Source organism: Anomalospiza imberbis, chromosome 10 (assembly GCF_031753505.1).
Source record: "Anomalospiza imberbis isolate Cuckoo-Finch-1a 21T00152 chromosome 10, ASM3175350v1, whole genome shotgun sequence".
In the NCBI taxonomy this organism is placed as follows: Eukaryota; Metazoa; Chordata; class Aves; order Passeriformes; family Viduidae; genus Anomalospiza; species Anomalospiza imberbis.
The window spans coordinates 15,191,207-15,215,141 of NC_089690.1; the positions used below are offsets into that span (position 1 = coordinate 15,191,207).

The 23,935-nt window shown below is 36.3% G+C and overlaps 1 protein-coding gene across 5 annotated transcripts in view; it reads right to left on the bottom strand.

The window, feature by feature from the left end:
- The window catches only part of RASA2 (RAS p21 protein activator 2), a 43,786-nt gene that overhangs the window by 2,532 nt on the left and 17,319 nt on the right, over positions 1–23,935 (bottom strand). For 3 of the 5 annotated variants that reach the window (XM_068200793.1, XM_068200794.1, XM_068200795.1), the window contains 18 exons: positions 23,840–23,916; positions 18,117–18,200; positions 16,311–16,383; positions 14,996–15,072; positions 13,607–13,705; positions 11,385–11,541; positions 10,067–10,215; positions 8,680–8,794; positions 8,153–8,227; positions 7,355–7,478; positions 5,851–5,957; positions 4,561–4,647; positions 4,390–4,467; positions 3,855–3,928; positions 2,283–2,389; positions 1,922–2,004; positions 835–1,043; positions 7–110 (listed from right to left, as the gene is read on the bottom strand). In XM_068200793.1, the coding sequence (XP_068056894.1) occupies positions 7–110; positions 835–1,043; positions 1,922–2,004; positions 2,283–2,389; positions 3,855–3,928; positions 4,390–4,467; positions 4,561–4,647; positions 5,851–5,957; positions 7,355–7,478; positions 8,153–8,227; positions 8,680–8,794; positions 10,067–10,215; positions 11,385–11,541; positions 13,607–13,705; positions 14,996–15,072; positions 16,311–16,383; positions 18,117–18,200; positions 23,840–23,916 (1,879 nt within the window). Of the gene's footprint in view, positions 1–6; positions 111–834; positions 1,044–1,921; positions 2,005–2,282; positions 2,390–3,854; positions 3,929–4,389; positions 4,468–4,560; positions 4,648–5,850; positions 5,958–7,354; positions 7,479–8,152; positions 8,228–8,679; positions 8,795–10,066; positions 10,216–11,384; positions 11,542–13,606; positions 13,706–14,050; positions 14,168–14,189; positions 14,203–14,995; positions 15,073–16,310; positions 16,950–18,116; positions 18,201–23,839; positions 23,917–23,935 lie in introns of those variants that run through there. The other 2 variants (XM_068200798.1, XM_068200796.1) reach the window with 2 other exon arrangements.

A 23,935-nucleotide genomic window follows, 5' to 3' on the forward strand; every position in this document is an offset into this window, starting at 1 on the left:
GAGTACCTTCCAGCTTCTGTAGTTTAGACCTGTTGATAGTGAAAAGTGAGTAAATTCTTTCTGTCTCTCTATCGCCATCAATCTCAATTTGAGTATCAGCAGGAACATCTCTAAAAGGTGAACAAAGACAGGTAATCAATATCAGTAATTCTTGAAAGCAAGTAAAAACGGATTCTTTTTCATTATACATAGCCTTTTAATATGTTTATCACTCATAGACAGTTTCACAAAACTTAGTTTGTAGTTTATATAACCTACCCAATTAAAGATAAATTTATTTTTAAAAGAAATCACAGCATTTCTTTGTTTTCAGAAATCAGCAGCTTCTAAAAAGACATTAAAGCATTTTAAGATGTTATTAATTTTTCTGACATACCCACAAAACCCAAATGATTGTCAGAATCTACATCCAAGATTATTTAACTGACGTTCTTAGGGCACTCCTTTAAAATATGTCCAAATAAAAAGTGGTTGTATATAACAAGAGAAAGCCAGGCTGAACTTCCTGCAGCAAGTATTTTAATTATTTCATACAGATGATCTAGGTGTGTCATATTTCTGCATTCAACCTGGCATCTGAATCAGATCTGTTATTCTGCATGAAGAGATCTCAGCCACTGGATATTTCTGATTTTCATGGTAAGCAGGCTGCCTCCACAGGGTGGCACACAAAGTAATAGAGAAATCCAGTACTTTGTGCCCTATCACTGTGGCAGGTCTTTGTGGCATCACTTGCTGAATTAGATAGGGAAAGCCTTGCTTCCCTGCTTTCAAGCTGCAGAGTGACTCCCGCATTCCCTGGAGCCCTGCCCAGTTCCCGCGGCAGGGGCTTACGCGGTGCAGCGAGCGCAGCCCTCCGTGCTCTCCGTGGTGGCCTTGCAGCACAGCCAGTTCCCGTTCAGGAAAGCAGAGGGGTGGTAAAAGCTCAGCCTCTTCTGGTTGCACCTCGTTACCCGGCAAAGAGCCTCTATCCACTCACTGGCTTCTACACAGTTATTTGCTTGGATATAGAGTGGCTTTTCTCCATGAAGTACTTGAAACATCTGTAGAAGAAAGACATTATTCTGCTGAGTAAAAAAAATTCAGTCACTGAGCAACTTCAAATAGGTCAAAATAGATTTCAGTGCTCAGGCAATTCCACAAACTTTTAAATTAAAGACCGAAAGTGAGACAAGGGAGAACAGCAGACTTTTCACCTCTTCCAACTACACAGAGGAGAAAAACCCCACCAGAACAGCTCCCTGTGTTCTCATCTAAGAAAGAACCTTTACAAACTAAAACAGGATGCACCTTCTGTCCTCTTCATCCACAGATCTTTAAGTGTGGCCCCACATTTCATGAAGCATGACCTTCATGCTTCCGCAACAGAAGATTCCCAGAAGTCTCTCCTTTAGCCATCACTGGCCTTAGTGACAGCTGTTCTTTTATCACTGCCTCAGATGTTTGGATTGACGTAAGAATGGAAATAACCGATGTGTTCCAGGGCCAGAATGAGGCCATGAGCACAGACAGCTCAGCTGATGAGCACAGACAGCTCAGTCTCAGCTGATGAAGGGATGTAGGAAGTTCTCACCAAAAGGAATAAATACAAGTTTGATAACAATACATTTCTAGTAGTATATAATATAACTTAAAGTGCTTTGTAATAAGGTCACATAGTTTTAACCTTCATTCTAGAATTTGGCAAGGGGAGCAAAGTCAAAATCAGTCAGAAAACTTGGTGCAAATAGCCAAATTTCCAGGTTAATTTCCATATTAAGAATACTTGGAAGATACTGCATACAGTTTTGTTCTTCCTGATCCATAAAAGACTTCTTGTTGAAGTGTTCAGTAATGAGGTTTCATTAACTCTGTAAGCTAATTACAATCTTTTATTTAAAGAACATATCAAAAATTACATATAAACTATCTTTTGACCCACATTTTTCTTGTTGAAGGAGCTCTCATCAAGTTTCTCCACTGCAAGGATGTTTTTGATTGGAATAGTGAAAATTGGTTCTTTATCTGTAAAAAATTGTAAACAGAGGAGTGAAGCAATCTTTAAGAACCATTTTATAATCTCAGGGCACTGACATTGCAGTTCATGCTCTAAAAATATGCATTTTTATTACTGAAAAAATAGGCATGAATCAGACAGAAGCCTCAAGTAATTAAGGCAAAAGCAATTAAAATAAATCATAGGTATTTTAGGAAAAGAGAAAAATTATGCACTTTTAAAGTACAAAAAAGCTACAAACACTTAGACAATACTGAAAAATAATTGTAAAATAAACATTATTTACCTTGCTGTTTGTGGTATGTGAATTCTCTACTTGTTAGACAGAACCATCGCTTCTTGAAATTCTTTTTACCGATCCGAGTCCTTCCCTGAGCTCTTTTGTACATTTCTCTGTAAAGACAGAATCAAATAAAATGCAACCATTAGTCTTCAAAACCATTTACTGAGATAAGACATTACTGTTCATCATGAAAAACTCTACTTCATTGTACATTTAAAAAAACTACTACTTGTTCACAACAGATCCTCAAGATTACCTCCCAGTATGGTGATTGTGTGCAGGATTCCAAAACAGGAGGAGTTTGAAAAACACACAGTCCAGACCAGTGCTTGTAGCAGTAAATTTGGAGTGGATACGTAACTTGTTCAGATCTAGAATTCCAAATTTTCACAAAATGGAATAAGGTGTGTATAACTACAAGACCCTCTCTTTCCTGCCACTTTCTCCGTGTAATTGTACTTGGCCTTATCTGGATCAGAAAGTGAATATCAATAAAATGACACTGAATGTTGCCCTGATTTCTTAGGATTTTCTAAAGCCTTCTGAATTTACATTCTTGTAGAGAACTTTCTCATGCAACTTTCTGTAAACAACCTATTGTTTTGCATTCTTTCATAGAGGCGGAGAAATTTGATGTACTGGTAGTTTGTCCAGTGTCGTTGGAGAGGTGGCACGTTCACCTTCCAATCCACTGGCACCTTTTGAGAGCTATAAATGATTGGAGTCAGAGGAAATAAATTAGTCTCTTCATGGTGACCAAAGCTGTGGTGCGTCGTTTTTCCTTGTGTCCTCTGGTGACAACTGAACATGACTCAACAGCAAGGGCAGACAAACTGCATTTAGTACACTAAGTTTACTCACTGCTAACTCCTTTTATTTTGAACAGCCATCAATTTATTACTATAACCAAGTGCTGATCTAGTACAATTTCCTCCTTCATTTCTATTCAGTATCTTAAATAAGAGACATGTTTCTTCCTTGTTTGAAATTTGGATGCCATTTGATCTTTTCTTCTTATAAACCTGCTTCTCAAGTAAATTAAAATATTCTCTAGTAAATTAAAATATTTTTCCCATGAATGTTGTTCGAATCATCACCTATTCTCAATCAACATGAAGCAAAAGACAGTTGATTTTTTAGGAAGAGTGACTTTCACCTCAATCAGCATTCTGTCACTAAATGTTAAATATTTCAATTACAGGGTAGTTTTCTATCTAACTTTAAAGGCAGAACATTTAGTTGGCCAGGCTTATACAGAAGGTAGGCTAATTCTAAGTTAATAACACTGTTTTAAAATACACTTTCACAATCCTCAGAGCACATACTGAACTGTGACAGTAATGCAGTCTACAATAGCTTTTCATTACTTTTTAAAGTATTTAGAAGATGAGTTATAAAAGTTTGCAGCTGTTCTTTTAAACTAATTTTCTACATACTAAGACTTGTCTAAATTCAAATATAGTAATTTCTACAGTATATCAGACATTTTAATAAGCATTAATCTGAATCTGGCATTAATGAAAAAAGACTGAAATTAATTCTGTTACAGACAATAAAAATTCAAGATGTATTCACCCTTCTTTTAGATGTACTGGCTCGCTCACACCACTGGGCTCTTTACTCTCAGTAGAGGAAACATCATCCAGGAACTTAAGGAAAAAAAGCACAGGAAATATTAATATACAATATTCAGAAACACAATAACCCCAAAAGCTATTTTGAAAATATAAATGTACAGTTTCTCCTTGAACAGAACAGTTATTTTATGCAACAGATGAAAACATATGGCACGGTCTTGGAACAACGTAACAAGGGATGCCCAGAGGTCACACAAGCTTTCTTTAATGAGCCCCTAAACAGCAGACCCAATAACAATCTCTTTCAAAAAATGTACACTTTACTTTTTAAACTAAATTAGCGTAGTTCACTATGTGTAACTCTTGTGTATAGTTTTGCTATGTTGTTTTTTGGTTTGGGGTTTTTTTATGTCTGAAACAGACCATAACTTTTCTTTTTCTCTCTAGTAGAAAACTGAACACTAACACAACCTTTTAATAATGAAGATGAATCAGCTACACCAACAATTAAAAAAAATACAGTTGAAAGGTACCTTTTTAACAGATTCAGTAAATTTTTCTTCTTGAAATGTTTTGAAAAACTCACACATAAATGTCTCCTTGAAACTTGACTGAAAGGAAAAGTATATTGACATAAATAAACTTTCATATGAACTTTCAATAAGCAGAATGTTTGAAATGAGAAAGAATTTTAACAGCCTTACAAGTTTGCTTTTGGTCAAACTTCCCCAGCTCCCCAAAGTCTGGATGGCTTTTGATATAAGAGTTAATGTTCTAGAAGTCTGTGCATCCTAAAACAATGAAACAAAATTCAGAAGTCATATGTTTTCACAGTTCCAGGTAGAACCAATTAAAAAATTAAAATGTCAAGAAAGATATTATATTACACAATGCAGTAAATCTGCTACCTCTTCATTCCTTTTCTTTGCCCCAAAAGAAAAAAAAGCATATGAAATAATCTAGTTTATTAGCTACTGCATAGTGTTTAATATTTTAGTCATTATCACTAGAATTTAATTTAGTACTGGGGAAACATTTTTACCTATAAAACATTGGAAACCCTCAAATCCTGTAATCATTACTACACATCTAACAAACCTCTGAACAATAAACATAAAGAACTACACTGCAGGACAAATGGTCCAAGTGTTCATAATAAAAAGTGAAATTGAAAACTTTGTCTTTAATGCTTTTACTTGATTTGTTTGCTACCTCACCAACTGCATTTTAATGCAGAATTATAAACACAGCCTCCAAAAGTGGCCTTGCTGTTCCCTTTTAGATTTTTAATCCGCAAGTGTTAAAATTCTGTAGTTTTTTTTACTCAAAAAAATGGATAATGTCAAAACAATGAATTTGAGCAAGTGTATCTTTTTCTTTTGAAGGCACAACACACCTAAGTAAATAAAATAAAGTAATAATGATAACCTCTGGAGAAGCAGATTGCATATGTTTTCTGTATTTAACGTGAAAAATAATACAGGTTTTTAAATCTTGATATTCCTATGTTTTGAATTGTTTTGTACTGTATCTACTTGACAAATGAAAATAGAAAATTTGTCAACCCATTGTAACCAGTGGAGCCCAGGATAAAAACAACAACCAATTACTGGATAATGCTACAACCTCTGCTTAAGACCCACATGGTAATACATGTCTGGATGTTTCATTTCCTTGGAGGAAAGAACCAAGGCAGTTCAGGCCTGTACCTTAAAGGACCCTCAGTCATGTTGCTATCTCACCCCAGAAGCACATTCCCAAAAAAAGCACAGCATCTTTAATATTGAAAGCTCTTCCACATCATTTGAGAACACACCCCATAAAGACTGAAATATCTGATGCTTGAAGAGTTGCAAATATCTTATTTCCTTTGGAAACTGAACCTCGAGACATTTATTCATCTTATTTCCCAGTTACTGAAAGCAACTCACACCTTCCCAAACCAACAGATCTGACGGAATGAATAAAACAGAACAAAGCTTCACAAGACTTACTGGATGGTGAGGTCGTAAATGAAAAGTATGAGGTGAGACTACGGCTACAGCAAAGAAACGAAGAAACACAAAGCTGCTCACTGCAGAATACTGTACATGAGGGTCATCTGCAGAGAAAAACCATGAAATGTAACATGCACTGAACTTAACAGGAAATCATGAAGACAGTTAACATAAAAATCCTTAAGAAGATAACATCAGAGGAGACATTCATGTTTTAAAATAGAATAGAAAAATCAATGAAGTGCATGAAATGAGAAAGGTGGTCATGGTAAGAAATGTTCTCCTTATAGTGGAGTGTTTACTGCTTATTTATCTGAAAAGAAGTTCTATTCCCATACAACTGGCTCATCAGCTCCACTGAGACAAACAGTGAGATGATTGCAAGCATTTACATACACAGTTGATTAGGTCTGGCTGGATGCTGCACCCAGAGATAAAACACTGCAGCAGGTGCCTCTAAACTCTGGGGCTAGTGCATTTATTCACCTGGAAAGCTACTCACTGATAATTCAAATACATTAATGCTGCATGACAAATACAGTCAACACATAGGAACAAATATAATTGCAATTCTGAGTTGCATCACAAGCCCATGCTATTATATAATTCTGATGATGTAAATGAGAATTTTCTCATTAAATATTTTGGGTATATTTACTTTTATACTGGGAAATACAGTGGGGTCACATTCTTACTCTGATGACCACTACAATCTGATCTGGTAAGTCAGCTTCTCTGAAATGTCTGTCTAAACCAGAGCTCAGAGCTAAACCATGGCTCAGTTTCAGTGATATACATGAATCAGTGAGATGTTCCACATTATGAGGAGCATATTCTTCACCTGTAGCTTATTACAGGACATTTCAGATTTTAATTGACTGAAGTATGAGTACTTCAAAACCCACTACATTAATCTGATATTAAAAGCATTCTGAAAGAATAAAGCTATTCTAATACATGTCATATTTACAAACCCATTAAATAATTTTTATTTTCCACCCTCCTCAAAACTACCCATAACTAGTTTAGCTATAGCAGTACTAAAGCTAACTTCAGAGAAGTTATGAATGTGCAGGTCATTGTTAACAGAGTTACAGTTCATGTAAAGATGCAAATGGTAAATTGATTTTCAAGTTCACATCTTGCTTCTTTAGAAGCAATAAACAGAACATCTCTTAAAAATTTTAAGCATCTTTCAAATAAATCACTTTCTGTATTGCTTGTACTTTTTTTTCTATTATCTTGTACTTTTTTTGCTGACTTCTCATTTGCTGCTGTCTTGCAGTTTCTGACTTGCTATATTTTTGTATCAGAAAACAAAAAACGTCTCTTGATTGACCACAAAGTTTCACTATAACTTACAGCCTGACAGAAAAACAAATGCCTGTCAAAGTTCAGGGCACAGCTTTGGACAAGACAAGAATTTTAACAATGCCCATAAGGTAACTGCACATGTTTTCAGTCTGAACACCCCTTTCAGAAGTTTCTAGACAACACTTACTTGGAAATCTTTTGGCAGCCAGATGCCTCAAAGAATAAAAAACATCACACATTAGTGTAGGACAACTGATACTCGACCGCACTATTTCACGAAACACTTTGTCCACGTAATATCGGAGATTTTCCTGCAATTATGAAAAAAGGTATTTTTTCAGACCATGAACATTCATATTTCTCCTCTTCTTTTCCCTGGGCACAAACATAACACTGTCTGACTATTCAATACTGAATTCTAGTACAATGCATATTTTAAAAGCCTCATAATGTTTATATGGCATTACTACTGTTAAAAGGTAGTTTAATGATATTTACTTAAAAGTATCTAAGCACTGTCTAGCAATAGAAACTACCCTTTAATTCCTGGTTTTGTCATCTGACAACAAGGAAGGAACATTTCCCATGTGTATCAAGTGAACGTTAACTTTATTGCAGCAACTGCTGCCTTAAACATCAGCATGCTTTGGTAAGAGGGAAGCAGCCAGCAAAACTTCAATGAAAAATGCTAGAGCAGTTCTAATTAGGTACATCATAATCCAGATGCTGAGTACAGGACATCAGGAATCAAAACACCAAAATAACTGATAAGAATGACTGTCATCTTTAGTTTCTCCTCTCTGTCTCATTTTCCACTGGACTTTTCCATTGCTGTCTTCATAAAGAAGAATAAGAAAATACAACTTTTTCTTTCTTTACTCTGAAAACAGAGTCATATTGCTACCATGAGTTACTCATTTTCCATTACAAAGAGCTGCTTTTAAAAATGCTTCTTTCAGATTTTGAGACCAGTTGGGAAACTCACCATATTAATTTCCACGTTATCCCCCTCTCTTAATTTGATGGGATCTATTTCACAGGGTTTAGGAGACTCACAAATCTGAAACAAACAAAAAAAAACTATAGGAGTTCAATTTTTCAGACTAAGTATGGAAATGCACCCATTAAAAACCAGATTCTTATATTTAGGAATAAAGTTCTAAATAGATCCTAACCATCTTTAACAACATGCAAGTATCATCCTCACTTTTGTTTGTGCATTTTCAAATGATTGATTACATAACGCATCACATGGGCAAATTCTGTAATGTGTTAGAGGCTGCAACAACTTTCATTGACTGTTTATTTTGAAGCATCTGGAACATAAATAACAAAACACAGCTCCTCCCACTAAACTTCAGTCATTATTAATTTTTCAATTAATTTTTCCTCTAGGATTCCCCTACATGAGTGATTCCTGCCACAGAGCTGAAACAAGAATGTCTATCCAACAGAGAAGGATACCACAGGGGGGCTGAGCTTCCCCAAACAAGTTTCAGTAGGATAACATACCTCATCAATAACAGGTTTCAAAGTAACCTTTAGGTAGTGCTTCCCCACTATCTTCATCATTTCATCTACACACCGAGTTGCTAATGAGTTGCCTCTGAAGATTGTGTTTGCTTCTCTGTAAGAAAATAAATTATTTTCTTTGAACAAGGAAACAACATCAGTTACAAAATTCAATTTATACTCCATCTTGCTATTAAATAATTATTAAAAAAATAATTGCAATATATTTTAATCAGGAATTCCAGAACACATATACAAAGCTTCCAATGGCATTCAGTAACAAAAAAAGTATGAACAAGAATATTATTATAGCAATTACCAAACCCAGGAGCATAAATAAAACTGTAAGAAAAAGCCTAAGAAATTTTATACAATTAAAATTATAGTGCAGTGTGGAACATGAGAAAGAATAACTGGAGAAAATTCCAAAATAACGAAAATTGTACCTCAGCAATATACAATTTCTTCTGCAGTAGTCATGGTGAAAATATCTGGAGCTACAGCACACTGCTACACTACACCACTAAACCCAGACACTTAAACCAAAACATAATTTAATCCAAGGTTGTATTTTTATTCATTATAGCTGTTGAAGAAAATGACAGCTAGCTGTGCAAAGTGTATCTTTCTAATCTGAGAGATTTAGTTTAAGCTGCTTTTGTTACAGCTCAATTACAATGGAATGTGCGTACTAAAATGCAGTTTAGAAAATTATTTTCTATGAGTCATCTCTTCTACACAGTTAAGCTGTCTCACATTATTTAAATCAAGACTAAGTGCCTTGAAATTAACTGTCCTGTGGTGACAAAATCCCTCCCACATCTCCACTGGACGTGACCTGGCAGTGCAGTGGTTGCTACTCACATCTGCTTTATTTCTCTCCTAACCAGAGAGCTGCAAATTCACAGACCATATGCTGCTACATGGAAAAACCCCTGTGCTTCCTGCTTGCAAGACATGCAGGCCACATTCTTAATTACATGGTATCTTTGCAGAAGAAGAGCAGCCTTCATTTAAGCCACATGTTAAAGGAAACAGGATAAGATTTTCAACAATTTAAAGATGTTTCAGCTGAGTTTGTACGTTTTGATCTAATGCACAGCAGAATTTGAAGAGTGGTCAAGTAAAGACATTTAAAATAAAAACTATGCACTCTAAGAAAAACTATGTACTCTATGTACAAAGTTTTACCAAAATGACTCCCAGCTTCAAAGTGTGTTTAACGAAGGCTTTTTAAAATGAGCATTAAAAGAGGAATACATTTAGTCAGTTTTACATGAGAGAAAGGAAACCAAAGGGCTTACTTATCAGTGCTGTATCACGAAGCCCTGTGAAACGCCAAGATTAATTTTAGAAAGCATGACATCAATAAACATGAAATACATACTGGGTGTCCTTCAGATCTAGTTCTGCCACTGCTGCAACAAAGGGAACCAGCTTATGGTGGTGCAGGAACAGCCGTACCAGAGGCAGCACAGCATCGTACTTGTCTCGACACACTTCACTCAGGATGTAGGCAGCAGATGCAGAAACAGGCTGTGAGAAAGCAGAATATCAAATCTGAGCAAGGTAGTTAAATGTTCTTAGTGTATTTGAAAAACTATAGATCAAATCTAATGAGACTATAGACAGTTTGTTAACAGAAAGTTTCAATATTTGCTGTGTAACATGGCAATTAAACACTTCCATTCTAGAGTTACTTAATTGAAAATTAGTATTATCTACTCTATAAATATATTTAAGAATGGAATGCAGTAGCTACTCATCCTATTAATTCTCCCTAAAGGGTTACACTATGGCTTTGTTACAAACCCAAGTTAGAGGCAGAAAGCAATTGCTTTACTATAATGTCATGTATTTTATAGGACTGTATCTTTATAAACCTACAATCAGGGGACATTAAAATAAAGTTCTCACCCTTCTAAAGTGTTTGTTGCCACTGTACAGTTGGGAAATTTCAATACAAAACCTAAATTATTTCAGTAGAAAAGACCACTGCGGACTGCTGCTACCTATATACTCAGCTATTCCTGAATTCCAGCGAAGCAGTATTTGAATATGGGCCAGCAAATACTTTAGTCACATCTGTCTCCTCTATCCTTCTTCTCCTCTGTCAGTACTTCACTAACACTGAATTGATGAAAAGCTGTAAAAGACCTAAGAATATAAAGTCTGGTTACTACAATTTGATTCCTGTCCCAGTGTTATGCAAACACTCTACCACGCTTCCCTCTTTGTCACCATGCCCTGGTGAGAAATCCAGTCATGCTGATTAACATCCTGGGGAAGGCAGAAGCAATTCAGAAGTAGAATTTGAAATAAATTCTGAAGTAGATCCTTTTTATTAATTATCTGCCCTTCAGTGCCAATAATGAATCAGTGTCCCTGGAAAACCTCTAAATCCAAGAAGCCAATGGAAAAATACAATATTTAAAAGAGCGACTAATAACAAGAAAGTATTTTATCTCCTCCAGGTACATAGCACACGTTATTTTTGTCTCCACGGTTCTTCTAAAATAAGAAGAAAATCCTGGTACTTTGGAGCAGAAGAGCTCTAGAAGCTGTTCATCTGGGTGTGACAGAAGTAATTACCACAAAGAAACAAAACCAATTATCTAGATATGAGTAGTTCATACTGTCTCACAACTGCATAATCCATAATCCATTTTTAGTTTTCACTTCAATGAAATTTTCAACAAAAGTACCTGAACATCTGAAGATTTTAGCAGCAAGTTCCTTAGAGAAGTGTAGTACTCAGATGGAAGTACACAGTCTTCAGTGTAACAGATATTTAATCTAAGTGATCCCAAATCATCAGTTTTAGAAGATTTGTTTCCATTTTCTCTTGGCTGAAGTAAGTACCTGTAAGCAACAGGACAATTATAAAATATTAGATACCTATTTCATTCATTTGACGAATTCCATAATAAAGCAAAGTATCACATTTAACTATTTCAGTATACACACATTGAATCTGAAAACTGGCAAACTCAGGGAAAAAAAAAACCCTTGAGAAAAGTAAAAACACAAGCAACATTTAATTCATCTTTAACACACAATGGAACTTATATTTATTTTCTCACATCTTTGCAAAAAGTAGAATAGGATACACTTTTGGTAGTTTAACAGGGAATAGTTTGAGATTACACTGGGCCATCTCATTTTACATCTAGGTTATATTTAGTGTGTTGTACACTGCAGGTGAAACAGGTAATGTGAAGAATTTATATGGTCTTGGCTGAGACCAGAAAAAGCACATAATATTAACAGGCTCCACTCTTGAGAAACAAGATACAGGGAAAAGGCAGATTTTTTTTTCTACTCTTAATAGAAAATACATTAAGAATTCATTGGCTGCAGTTTCACTGCATTCCAACAGGAGGTGCAGCTCTACAAAAATGTTAAGAGCTTTTAGGTGGTGTCACAGTAGTTTTAACACTCATCCCAACAAACTGAAACTCCATCTCCAAATATTCTTTTACAATCATGTATGGACTTCTACAAGCAGGAGATCAGACCTTTTTTCATAATCAGATGCAGTGCCCATGAAGGCATGCTAACATAAAATAAAACTGATTTACCAGGAGAACCTCTCCTTAACAGCATGACTCAGGCTTATTTTCCAAATATTTAGTAGTACAGATAATTTCTCTGCTGTACTTCAGCTGCATTCAAAACCATATTACACAAATTAGCAATAGTATAAAAGATTCCTTATTTTTAATCACAGAACTGTTTTTGATAAGCAGATCATACTTGGATATGAGGATGTTCAATGCAAGGTGTGCCTACAAAGCATATTAGCAGACATAGTCAAGAGAACTAGGCATGAGTTAGAATTCAAAAAGCTACACCAACAGCTCACTGCCAATGAGCCCATGCTGATACAATCTCTCTGCAGGTTGTTAACAGATGCCTGTTTTTATGTTAATATGGTCATACAGCTGTTGATGAGACACTGGCAGAACAAGCCTGTGCAAAAAACCAGAAACTCCAACACAAACACCTACAGGATCACATTCAAGCACCAAGAGTCTGAATTCAACATCCAAGACACTTGGAGCCTGAGGTGGGTACATGGAGCAGAGCCATAATAGTTCCTGGCCAAGACCTGTGTTACCTTTAGTTCCTATTTACACATGTCCTTCCCATGTGTTTTCTGTGTGGATATGAAAGCGCTTCCTCCATGCTTTTCCCTGTACTGAAAAGTTCACTAAAAGCAGAATCTTTTACACACTTGGAGGCACTCAAATCCCTTGCACTCATCCCTTCCTGCTGCTAAGCATTTGGGACAGTAAAGGAGCTAGAGATGGGCTCCTGCTTCCAAAAACATCAGAAAGGAGGGTGCTGAGATGTCCCATGCAGAAGTGTTTCTTTCCTGAACTCCCTTCATACTTCACCCTTCCAGCTCCTGTGCCTCCACCCTTGATATGATATTGGGTTGCTTCTAGAAGACACTTCCAGAGTCTCTCCAAAGAAGAAAAAAACCCCATACTTAATGATAAAATAAACTCTCAATCAGTCATTCTGGAAGTCTGACTTAGGAATTTAATTACAAGTGATGCAATTCTGAGAAGCTCCAGGTTTGCTGGGTAGGCTGAAGAGCACACAGAGATCATTGAACTCCAGCAACCTGACCAAAAGACAGTTACAGTCCATCTTCCCTTCACTCTCCACACTTCCCCTTCCAACATGCCACTATTCTGTGACTATGTGCAGACATGGGGAAGAGCAGATCTAAATGAACCTGCTGACAAGGTTAATTTATTGAGCAGGGAAACTCTAGAAACATGTTCCACCTAGATTAGAACAGGAAAACACAGTTTAATGAAGAGGTAGAATAAAACATATCCTTTGCAAAAAAAAAAAAAAAAACCAAAAAAACATGCAAGACAAGCAAATTCACTTCTGAATCACCATTTCTCACCATGCTTGAAAGGAATCATTTCTTAACACCTTCACAGGAACTTTAATTTCTCCTAGAAAGATGTCTTGTACCAGATTCCCATTATTCCATAGGTCAACCCTGAAAACAGGAACATTGCTTAATTTTCTTTTCTCCCAGAGAGAAACAAGCAAGTTTACAATAACTGCCTTACAGCACCAATCCACATGCATGCAGGCAGCAAATGTTAGAAATCTCACTCCATTCTAAATAAATCAAGAAGACTCAAACAAGTGGCTTATTAATCCATAAAGAACAGATAAAGAAACAAACAGTGAAAGTTAAGACTTGCAGACCTTGCATCAGTAAATAAAAGTGATACTGGCACAATGTACGGGTTCTGTGCAGTCTCCACCCCCAAAACTGTGCACATCTCTTCTCAGGTAATTCAAGTGAACTTTTTAACTAATATATATAACTATCTACCTAACTGCTAGAATCTGGGACACTGCAATGCCACACCAACACATGCGCTTGTTTCTCCAAGCAGCAGCTCATACGCTTACAACCTCAAACGGGATCTGGCTCCAGACATGCACCCTGGGTTTGTTCTATCACTTCTTACCTCTCTGACATTTCTGACAGACAGCAGTTGTTAAGAACAAAAAAAAACAAACAAACAAAAAAAAAAAACTAGATTTGTTGGGGCATGACTATTTTTCTAAATATATTTGCATCTACAATGAAACATACAATTCTAATTAATTAAGCTAATAGTTAAAAACACACATACCAAGTTAGTTCTATAATGGCTATTTGGATTAACTGCTAAATTTTTCTTCCGATGCCTGTTAGGAAACATATGCTGAAGACTTTCTGTCATTCAGCGAATTTGGTGCATGTATGTGCAGGAGCACAAGAAAGAAAAACTGAGTACAGGGCTCTCTGCAGTTCTAACTACATTGCAAAAATACAGAAAGAACTGCTTTGAGGGTAAAGCAGCAGAAAAGGGGAACATACTTTGAGTATTTGCATTTGCAAGGAAAAGATGAAAGACAAATGTTCCTCTAAAAAGCAAAGTGAAATTTTAAGAATCTCATAAAAGAGGCTTTCTCCTCTTTTTTTATTAAACCAGCCAAATATATTTGAAACTATAGAATAGGATCAGGTATTTGATAGAAGGTACTCATAGGCACAGGAAGTAAGTTTAGGCTGCTAGATACACTCAACCACTATTTACTCAAAAAAAAAAAAACAACAACTCATCTTCAGTAAGAAATACAAGTGAAAAAAAAAAAGAGAAATTTTCTATGTCATCTTTTCTACAAGTCTGATCAGTAATTCTATGGAGCTACACTAAGATAAAACAGGTATTTGTTGTCTTGATGATAAATATTATGATTATTAATTATTCTAATCCACATAACTTACCTGACTTCTAGTTTCTCAATATCTTCTTCTTCCACCTGAAACTGGGACTTTTTGGTGTAACTGCTGGACCTGGTTACCTGCAAGTAAATTCCTCCTATTAACACATTTTTTGTATTATGGATATCAAAAATCTAAGAAAACCCTCCCTGCCTCTAGCATAAGTAAATAGCTACTGTTCCTTATACAAAGGAAAAAGGTCAGTTGACCAAGCTGCCTTTTTCCAGAAAGCAGGAGAAAAATGGGTCAAGAAAGGTTCATGGTGAAACCTACTGAAGGCTGATAAATGAGGGAACTGCAGTATAGATCTGTTAGAAAAAACAACAAGTATTATGACATGAAACTGGCAACAATTTCTTTTGTTTAAGCATGAGCCCTATTGAAAAGCACTGAAGTCAGCTCGGAAATGTTTAAAGAAACAATAGGAAGCCCACTCTTGCCCTAGTTACAACACAATTGTAACCTCTCATCTACACTTTCCTCATTTCTTGATGGACTGCATTCTCAATTTAACTCCAATAAATCATAAGTCAAAGAGTTATCGGAGTGGTTTGGATCACATTTTTTTCCTAATATCTAACTTCCTAAGAAATCACACTCAGTATTCTTAAGCAGGTCAACTGAGACACACACATGCATTGAAACTGTGCATAGGTATGAAACTATTTCTCACTCAAGTCCCACAGCAGGATATATAAAAACACAGCAAATCATAACAAATTTCAGGCACATGTAATAGTTGTACGCCTTCCAACTCTCAGTACAGCATGCTTTAAATGTGAATCTGATTTTTATTACTGACACAAATCAGATGAAAATTTAAACTCATAGTTTCCTTACTGTCAGATAACTCATGCAGAATTGAAATCAACTCCTAAATAACAAGTTAACAAAGGTAACTTTTTAAAACAAACAATTTTTTTTGGGTATAATCACTATATTAGTTTATTAAATAAGTTGTTTGAGTTTTTTAAGTCAAGCATGAAAATATTTAAACAGAAGTCATTGGGATAGGTTAAAGTTATCTCATAATTCCAGAAGGCAACAGATGATCTATAAAGCGATTCAAGATAGGGAATTACCTTCATATATGTGCTTGTGAAAAAGTAATTTCTCACACAGCAATTGGAGGGGAATGCTATTGTTGGCCAGACAGAAATTTCAGTATGTCATCCACTTACATTTGAGAGGCCAGTTAAAGCTCTTCAATTTGCCTGAAGAGAGCTTTCTGCATTAGGTACTGCTATGCAGCTTGCTTAAAAGTGTCTGAAGGGTTGCATAAAATAGATAAACAGGAAAACAGCCCACAGAAAGTTACCTCAAAATAAAACGTTTCGTTAAACTGCGGATTGCTTGTTTTCTTCTTAACTTTGGTCTTCTTTTGGTCATTCCTGTTCCAATGTGGTAAAATTTTTACCATAGACAACTTAAACACACAATTATAAAGACATTCTATTGTCAAGAAGGACCCATGCATTTAAGTTAAAACATTTTTTGTTATTCTACAATCCACTTTGATCAATGAAGAAAATCTTAAAATTAGTTCATCTTTACAATACAGTTTAAAGTGCTAACATTTTAAATGTTGTATCTAGCTAACCGTGCACCTATCCAACTCAAAGGTTGTATTTAATCTCACAAACAGGTAAAACTTACACATATTAATTAAAATACATTAACAATTTCTAATGCATTTAAAATTTAAATTTCTTTACCACTGCCTGAAGGTAATGAGCACACTTTTTCTTGTCTTGTCCAACTGCAGTTTCTGTTTTTCCCACCCTCTTTTGCTGGTGAAATACCCACTACTTCTTTACAGACAGAGGCTTATACCCAAGACACTGAAGGTTTTCTTTAAAAGCAACTGCTTCTTACATTAGATATGAAGCAGCACAGTGTCAAACAAGAACAAGTGCCCCCACTTCCTTGTGGGTTGGTTTTGTTTTTTTTTTTTTTTTTAATTTTACAAGTTTGATAAAATAATATAGTTTTATTTATTTATTTATTTATTTATTTAGCAAAGGGCTTTGGTAGTATAAAATGGCTTTCCAAATGAAAGAAATATAAAATATGTGAGAAAAACAGACAAGGGAGAAGAAAAATTGCCCTAAGTATCAACTACCTATTTTCAGGCACTGGACATATAAATATTCCAGTCATAGTCCTTGAGTCAGACATGCATAATATTGGAAAATATTAACCAGGAATTCCCGTCAGATTTGCACATATATTCCCATACTAACAGGGTAAATATTTTGTGGGACCGATGTTCTCCCACTTCCATCCATATCACAGGACTCAAACAGAAAATCTATGTCAATTTACCTTCTTTGCCATTTGGCCCCATGATTCCAAAGTATAATGGGTGATCCTCCCAAGTCTTCTTAGGAAAAACCCAAACAAACAAAACAAAACACCCCCCAAGCAAAACCTAAAAAATATGATAATTTATTACCAAAGAGGAAAAAAAGTGCTCCATGCAGAGCTTACTCAGGGACAATCCTTCCAACGTCTTTAGGCCAAGCAAGTCTGGTACAACACATCCTGGCACTATGCTCAAAAAGGCAATTCCTCAGCCCCAGAGAAAGTAAAGGGTCTGATGTGGCAAAAAAGAAGCAACTGAAACTTATCCTCCTTATTGGGCAGGGACACAGTGAATGTGTGGGATGGGGGATTTTTCTTAAAGGAAAAATCCCAGCAGTTACTGAAGATTACCTCTCTCCTGTCTCCTCCCCAATTACTACACATTTGCTGCAAAGAAACCCACACATTAAGAAAAACAGAGAAGAGAGGAAGGTGAGTGAGCAACTGTATCACAACAGACAGGAATTTCACATAAATTAACAGGAGGTACAGGGCAGAAATCCAATACAAAATGTAAGAAAGAACTGAGTCATAAGTGGCTCTTGACTAGTGCAGACAATTCAGACAGACCAAACACCATCCCAGGCTTGAGCATATGGCAGGGAAGGGAGAGAACAGTATCCATGGAGATGTGATGTACACATGAGAGCACTGGAAGATTTTTCTGTGTTTTAAAGATTTTGCTTAAAACCTATCAGTTTCTTTTCCAATTTAACATTACAGCATTTTTAGATTTATTCATTTTATACTAAAATGTTACCTGGAAGGTCCCACAAGAGAGACTGTTGCATAAGGATCACAATTCTGTCCATTTATAAGGGGCAACCCATGGCACTCCTTTATGCTACAAGGAAAAGGCAAACAGTAGATCAGCGAAGCAATTAATTGGCTTTAAAAATAAAATCCAAACAATGTTTTCTTTTTGAAAACTTTTTATGTCCTGCTGTATTACACACAGATATAGCTATACACTGATCCAACACACTGCATGTACTTGAAGAAGATCTCTAGATGATAACACAAAATAATACTCAAGTATACAGTCAGACTTGGGGAGATCTCCGAGAACAGAACTCTTGGAATTGCTTTGATAAAGAAACTCCAGTATCACACATGAATGACAAAATCCTAAGTAAAATGAACTGCTATATGTTAGGAAAAATGCAGACTTCATTAACTTAAATTTGATTTCTAAAGGCCCACAAAAAGCTATCTGGCCTCAACCAATGTCAGCAACTATATCCGGAAGGCATTGAAATGGACTGAAATATTTAATTTTGGATAAATTACATTCTGAGTTATGCTAAGAAATGCAAAGTCAAATCCTGAAATTATATCTAAAATTAAACATCTGAAACTATTATAGTATATAGTTCTAGCTCTATCTTTGAAATAGTGCCTAAGGTTTATTTTCAATCTTTTTTCACAATAGACCATGTTCAGGGTTAAATGACCATCAGGGTTAAATGGCCCTTTGAAAAATACTGTTTTCTTCCAAAATTCACAGAGTAAGTGGTAAACTGGTATTTAACAGGTACACAGGCACACTGTTCACCAGTCCTGATGCAAAAGGGACAGGATGGTTGGCAACTAATGCTCATGGAGACAGAGAAACCTTTTCTGGACCTTTTGTGAAGTCTTGCAGTCTTTGAATCACCACAGCAGCAACACAGAGCTGGGTCAGCAAGCGGCCTAACCTTCAGATGCTGCCCACATATGAGCATTAACTAAAAAAAAACTGGAACAACAAAAGTGAAGCAGAAGAGTCTGTAGCAGAAACCGGATTTTCTAGCAAAATGATGCTCTAACGTAACCATACACACTGTAATTTAAGTCCAGAAACATTCCGCAGATTACAAAATTTCATAAGATCTGAATGTTGTATACCTGTTCTCTATAAAATAATGTATTTTTAGCTGTATTGCAGGAATTTAACTAAATTAACTCAAGAAAGTTTCAATTGTCATAATTTGCTAGTTTGAACAAAATCCAAAACCTAGGCAACTTAAGGAGAAAATAACTTCTCTAAATTCATATGAACAATTAAATAAATGTTTTAATATCATAATGTGGAATAATAAGTTGTGTAGATCAAGCTGTAGTTATGTAGCTGCACACATTTTAAAATAAATGCTTTATGTACTGTAGTAAAATGGTGTTAAAAGAATAACAGGAGCTGCAAATTCAAACACAAGAGTGGAAACAACAGACACTAACACTCCTGTGCTGCCTCAAAACTCCACCCTCTTTGGAGTATGCACAATTACAAACCAGATGGTATTCCCCCCCCAAAAGTCCCTTTGTCTTAGCCAGTTCAGGGAACATTTAGTGCCGAACCACTGCACAATCATTTGTTATTTTTCTTCCAGTTATCAAGCACGTGGCCTTCAGCATTTCAATAATTTTTGAATCACAATGAACGCTACAGTGATTTCAAACCCACCATTTAAATGGGCTGTTGAAACATCCAGTTGTTTCATAAACATTAATTGATTCCTCCTCCAACACATAAGTGGCACAGAAGAGTGGCAACAAAATTAAACTGTCTAGACTTTTCAGTCATTGGGGTATCTGATCTGAGGCAGGAGTCGAGTCTTTCAGACTGATGGGCATCCTGTAGCATAAAACACCCTCTGCAGCTCCTCGGGCTTTGCAGCTTCAGGTGCAAGTGCCGAGTGTACCTATAAATCAGCTGCAATTTGAACCTCATAGGAAATTCATAGCAGATGGATCAGTCAACCTTATCTGAAGAGAATTCAGCTGCTTTAACAAGAACACCACAATTTCTCTTCTTACAGTCTTTGACATGATCACCAAGCTCCTGGATTTCTCTAGCAAACAGATACGGGTCTGTGGGACTTTCGGTGGTTACACAGCCTGTTCTGTTCTCTTGACCATAACATACACAAACTAAAGAAAGGCTTGTTTGTGATTTCCTGTGAATTGAAAAACATTTAACTGACAACTTCACAGCCTTGCAGCAGAACTAGAATCTCTGGATTCATCACATGGATCTGTCACTTCAAGCTGATTTCATGCTCCAGCTGGCCTCCCTGTGGAGGCAGCTCTAGCACTCCATTTTTGCCTCCTGCCCAAGTCTCTTCTATATGCTTATGTGCCATCTAAGCAACAGGTAACAGACCTTTGGTTCTTTTCTCCAGCTGCTGCCCTGTTCCAGTACAGTGTAAGATATGATTCAGTTTTCATTAATTCTCATCTCAGTAGTTTGTTGTGCAAGAGGAGTTTCATACAGGAAATGAGAGCCTTTCAGATATAACTGGCATATATTCAGCTTAGAAGATGAAAGTAAGTCCTTAAAAAGACCCAGCCCACAATAAACCCCCTCAATGACTGACTCTACCTCCATCATTCAAATCAACAGACACTCCCGAACTGCAGCCATTAATATCTGTATGTACACTTCATAAAAATTGCTGTGTTTGCTAGAACAACTTCATGCAAGCAGACAAAGAATAAACAGGACAGTAACAAACTAACAGGTCAATTCGAGAGAGCATGGTGTATAATTCATTCAGAAAGGTATGTGCAATGAAGTCAAAATCTGGCTGTAATAAACCATTCCTGGGCTTTGAAGGATTCACACTGTAAATACAGAAAACCTTCCAGAGCTGAAGGGCTGCTGATCTCAGAGAAGGCAGGTGCCACCACCCAACTGCCTAATTTGCCAAGAAACTGTTCAAGCATCATCTATTTCAGCAGCAGCAAATATGCAAACAATGGCCATGCAAACTTGTTCTTGGGGACTCCCAGCAAGAGCTGCAAACATGTATTTGTGAAATGTGTTACTATACACACCACTGTGGTTTCAAAAAAAACCAACCACGCTGTGTCAACAGGTAATCTCTTGCACTTTTCCCCCTCCTCATTCACACATTAGAAAAGGAAACAATTAGTATCAGAGACAAAACAAAGCTTTAATTCATAGTCTGTGAGTGTATCTGCATGAAACTTAAAAGCAAGTTTGCAATTAATACAAAAATAATGTGTAAAATCGGGGCTTAGCCTGCTCTACATGAGCTCTAAGACAGTCCTTCACCAAAGGAAGACTAACTGTGCTTTATGACAAAAAAAAGCAACTGGAATTGAGTTTTTAAATCAATCCTAATCATAAAACTCATCTAGAAGACCAGCAGAAAAAGCTTCTACAGCCATGTTTACAGACCCAAATCAACAGGAATCCATTGCCTAGCCAGTCATGGTTTTGGTTTAGCCACAAAGTGACAGGGGACTCCCGGTAATGCTCAGAATCACAGCCTTTTAATCACTTGCTATTGTGTGTGCACTTAACACCACATTAAATCTTCTGTAATGAAAGTTGGAGCTACTATTTTTCATCTTTGTAGAATTTCTGGATTCTCAGGGAATACACAGTGGAAATCCATTAACCACTTAACTATGCACAGAAGCCAGCACAAGTATCTAGAATTCTCCTATCCTAGAAAAAAATTAACTGGTGAAATTTAAAAGCGTCTAATTTTCATTGCATTGAGACATCATTAATTTGAATATGAAGTAAAATATTGCTCCTGAAAGGCAAGTATCATAGCCTGTATGTCACAAATTATTTTCTCGGTGATTTTTTTTTCCTTTGGTCATTATTTTCCAGTTTAGAACAGTTTATAAAGAGTCAGAAACAGACACATAAATATATCTGTGCCCACTCCTTGTCTCTCTTTTACTCTGTCATAGTTCTGCTCCTTTCTATCTTTCAGCTTTGTTAAAGGAGTTACTAATTCAATGTCTTCTCATGGCCTGGTGACTAGCAAAAAACATAGCAGGAAGTGCATCACTTACTAATTATCATGGGAAATTTACAGAACAAGCAGGGTTTTAAAGAGTTTAATTTTCCCTTTAATACTCCCACATCTATTTTCTGCAAACTCCTCACGCTTTAAGGTCAAATGCATCTCAAAAATGCCCTCACATCCATTTCTAGAATACCACATTCAGTGAGAGATTTCTTACTTGGCATACTCTTACATGTCCATGCAAAATAAATGTATGTACCATGTATTAGTAATGCACGAAATTATTTCAAGGGCAGCAGCACGTACGGTAAAAGTCTACTAAACATTTTTAGTTTAAGGAACTCTAGTGCATTTCATAACTTCAGACAACTGCACTGATGTAACACTGCAGTGTTTAACGCACAATCCTCTCCCACAAGGCAGTGAGTGGGTGAGTGCAGCAACCAAAAGAGAACCCTGGCTTCCTTTTGATCTATTATCTCCGTCATAAAGAGATCCTAAGAGAGGGCACAGTGAGTAAACCACTTCCTACTCAAAACTGCAATTTGCAACAGCAACTATCTAACGCAACTTCTCTGCATCATATGAAAAATTCAGGCAAGTTTTCAAAATAAAAACTCCACAAAACTAACATGAAGTGCATAAACATATAAAAATATAAATTTTTCTGAAAATTAAGTAAAAGTTGGGAATAAAACATGAAGTCATAAAGCTCCAGCCAGCTTTTGGTGGTGAACAGTCCATGGGGAGAAAGCTGTTCTAATTCTGCTTTGTACTACATGTGGGATACAAAAATAAGAGCAGCAGGACTCCTAATGAACCATGCTGCTACCCCACTATAAAAGCAGACACATTCCAAATTATCTTTAAGTAATAAAGATACCTTGATGTCTAGCAAGTTCTATCTTACCTGAATTATAAGCCTAAGCCATTAAACCATCACCAGTTTCACTAGTTTAGTTCTCCCACAGAATAGCTTCCTCCTTCATGACAGACCACTTTGCTGGGTCCTGCTCCAACTCAACTACCCATCTGGGTCTAGAGAGTTGACTAAGACAAGAACATTTTCTTAGCTTCATAATGAAAATTACATTAGCAAATACACAAACAATTTACTGTTTCTATGATACTCTTTGATATGCTGTAGCATTTTTACACTTCAGAGCCAAAATTTAGTGGTAGTGAAAGCTCCTCAAGTTGTTCCTAAGAAGTTTTACCGAAATGTGGCAAACATGCTGTTCCAGAACCACAACTCCTATACTTTGTTCTTCTGTAAGAATTTCTTATCATGGTTAACAGGAAGAAAATAATTCTGAAGCAAAATTAGCAATAAACTTTACCATATCAACCCCCAAAAAATACCACCAGCAGCAGTAATTTGGTAACAGCCGTTCTGCAAGTTCTGGCTGTCAGCTGCACTGCACATTCCTAGCCTTCTCACCAGAACAAATTCAACTGCAATTACAAGACATTAATCCTAGTAGTCCCAATAAAAGTGAGGGCTTTGGCAGCAGAGATGAACAGCTGTGAAAAACTTCTGCTGGAGTTCCCTAGACATATACTCATCTCCTCATAAGGCAGATTCCAAGGAAAGCCACATAAAAAGAAAAATGCTATTGGTACCAAGATGTGCAGACATCCAATATCAGGAAAGACAAATCCCATAACATTCTAACAAACAACCAAATATTAAAGGATTGATGTATTTCCTTACTGTACTACTAGTTGCTGGCACACAGATCCATTGTCTGTTATCAGTTCGTTCAGTTTTAATTCAAGGTGAACTTTTCCCTGAAAAAAAAACAGGAGA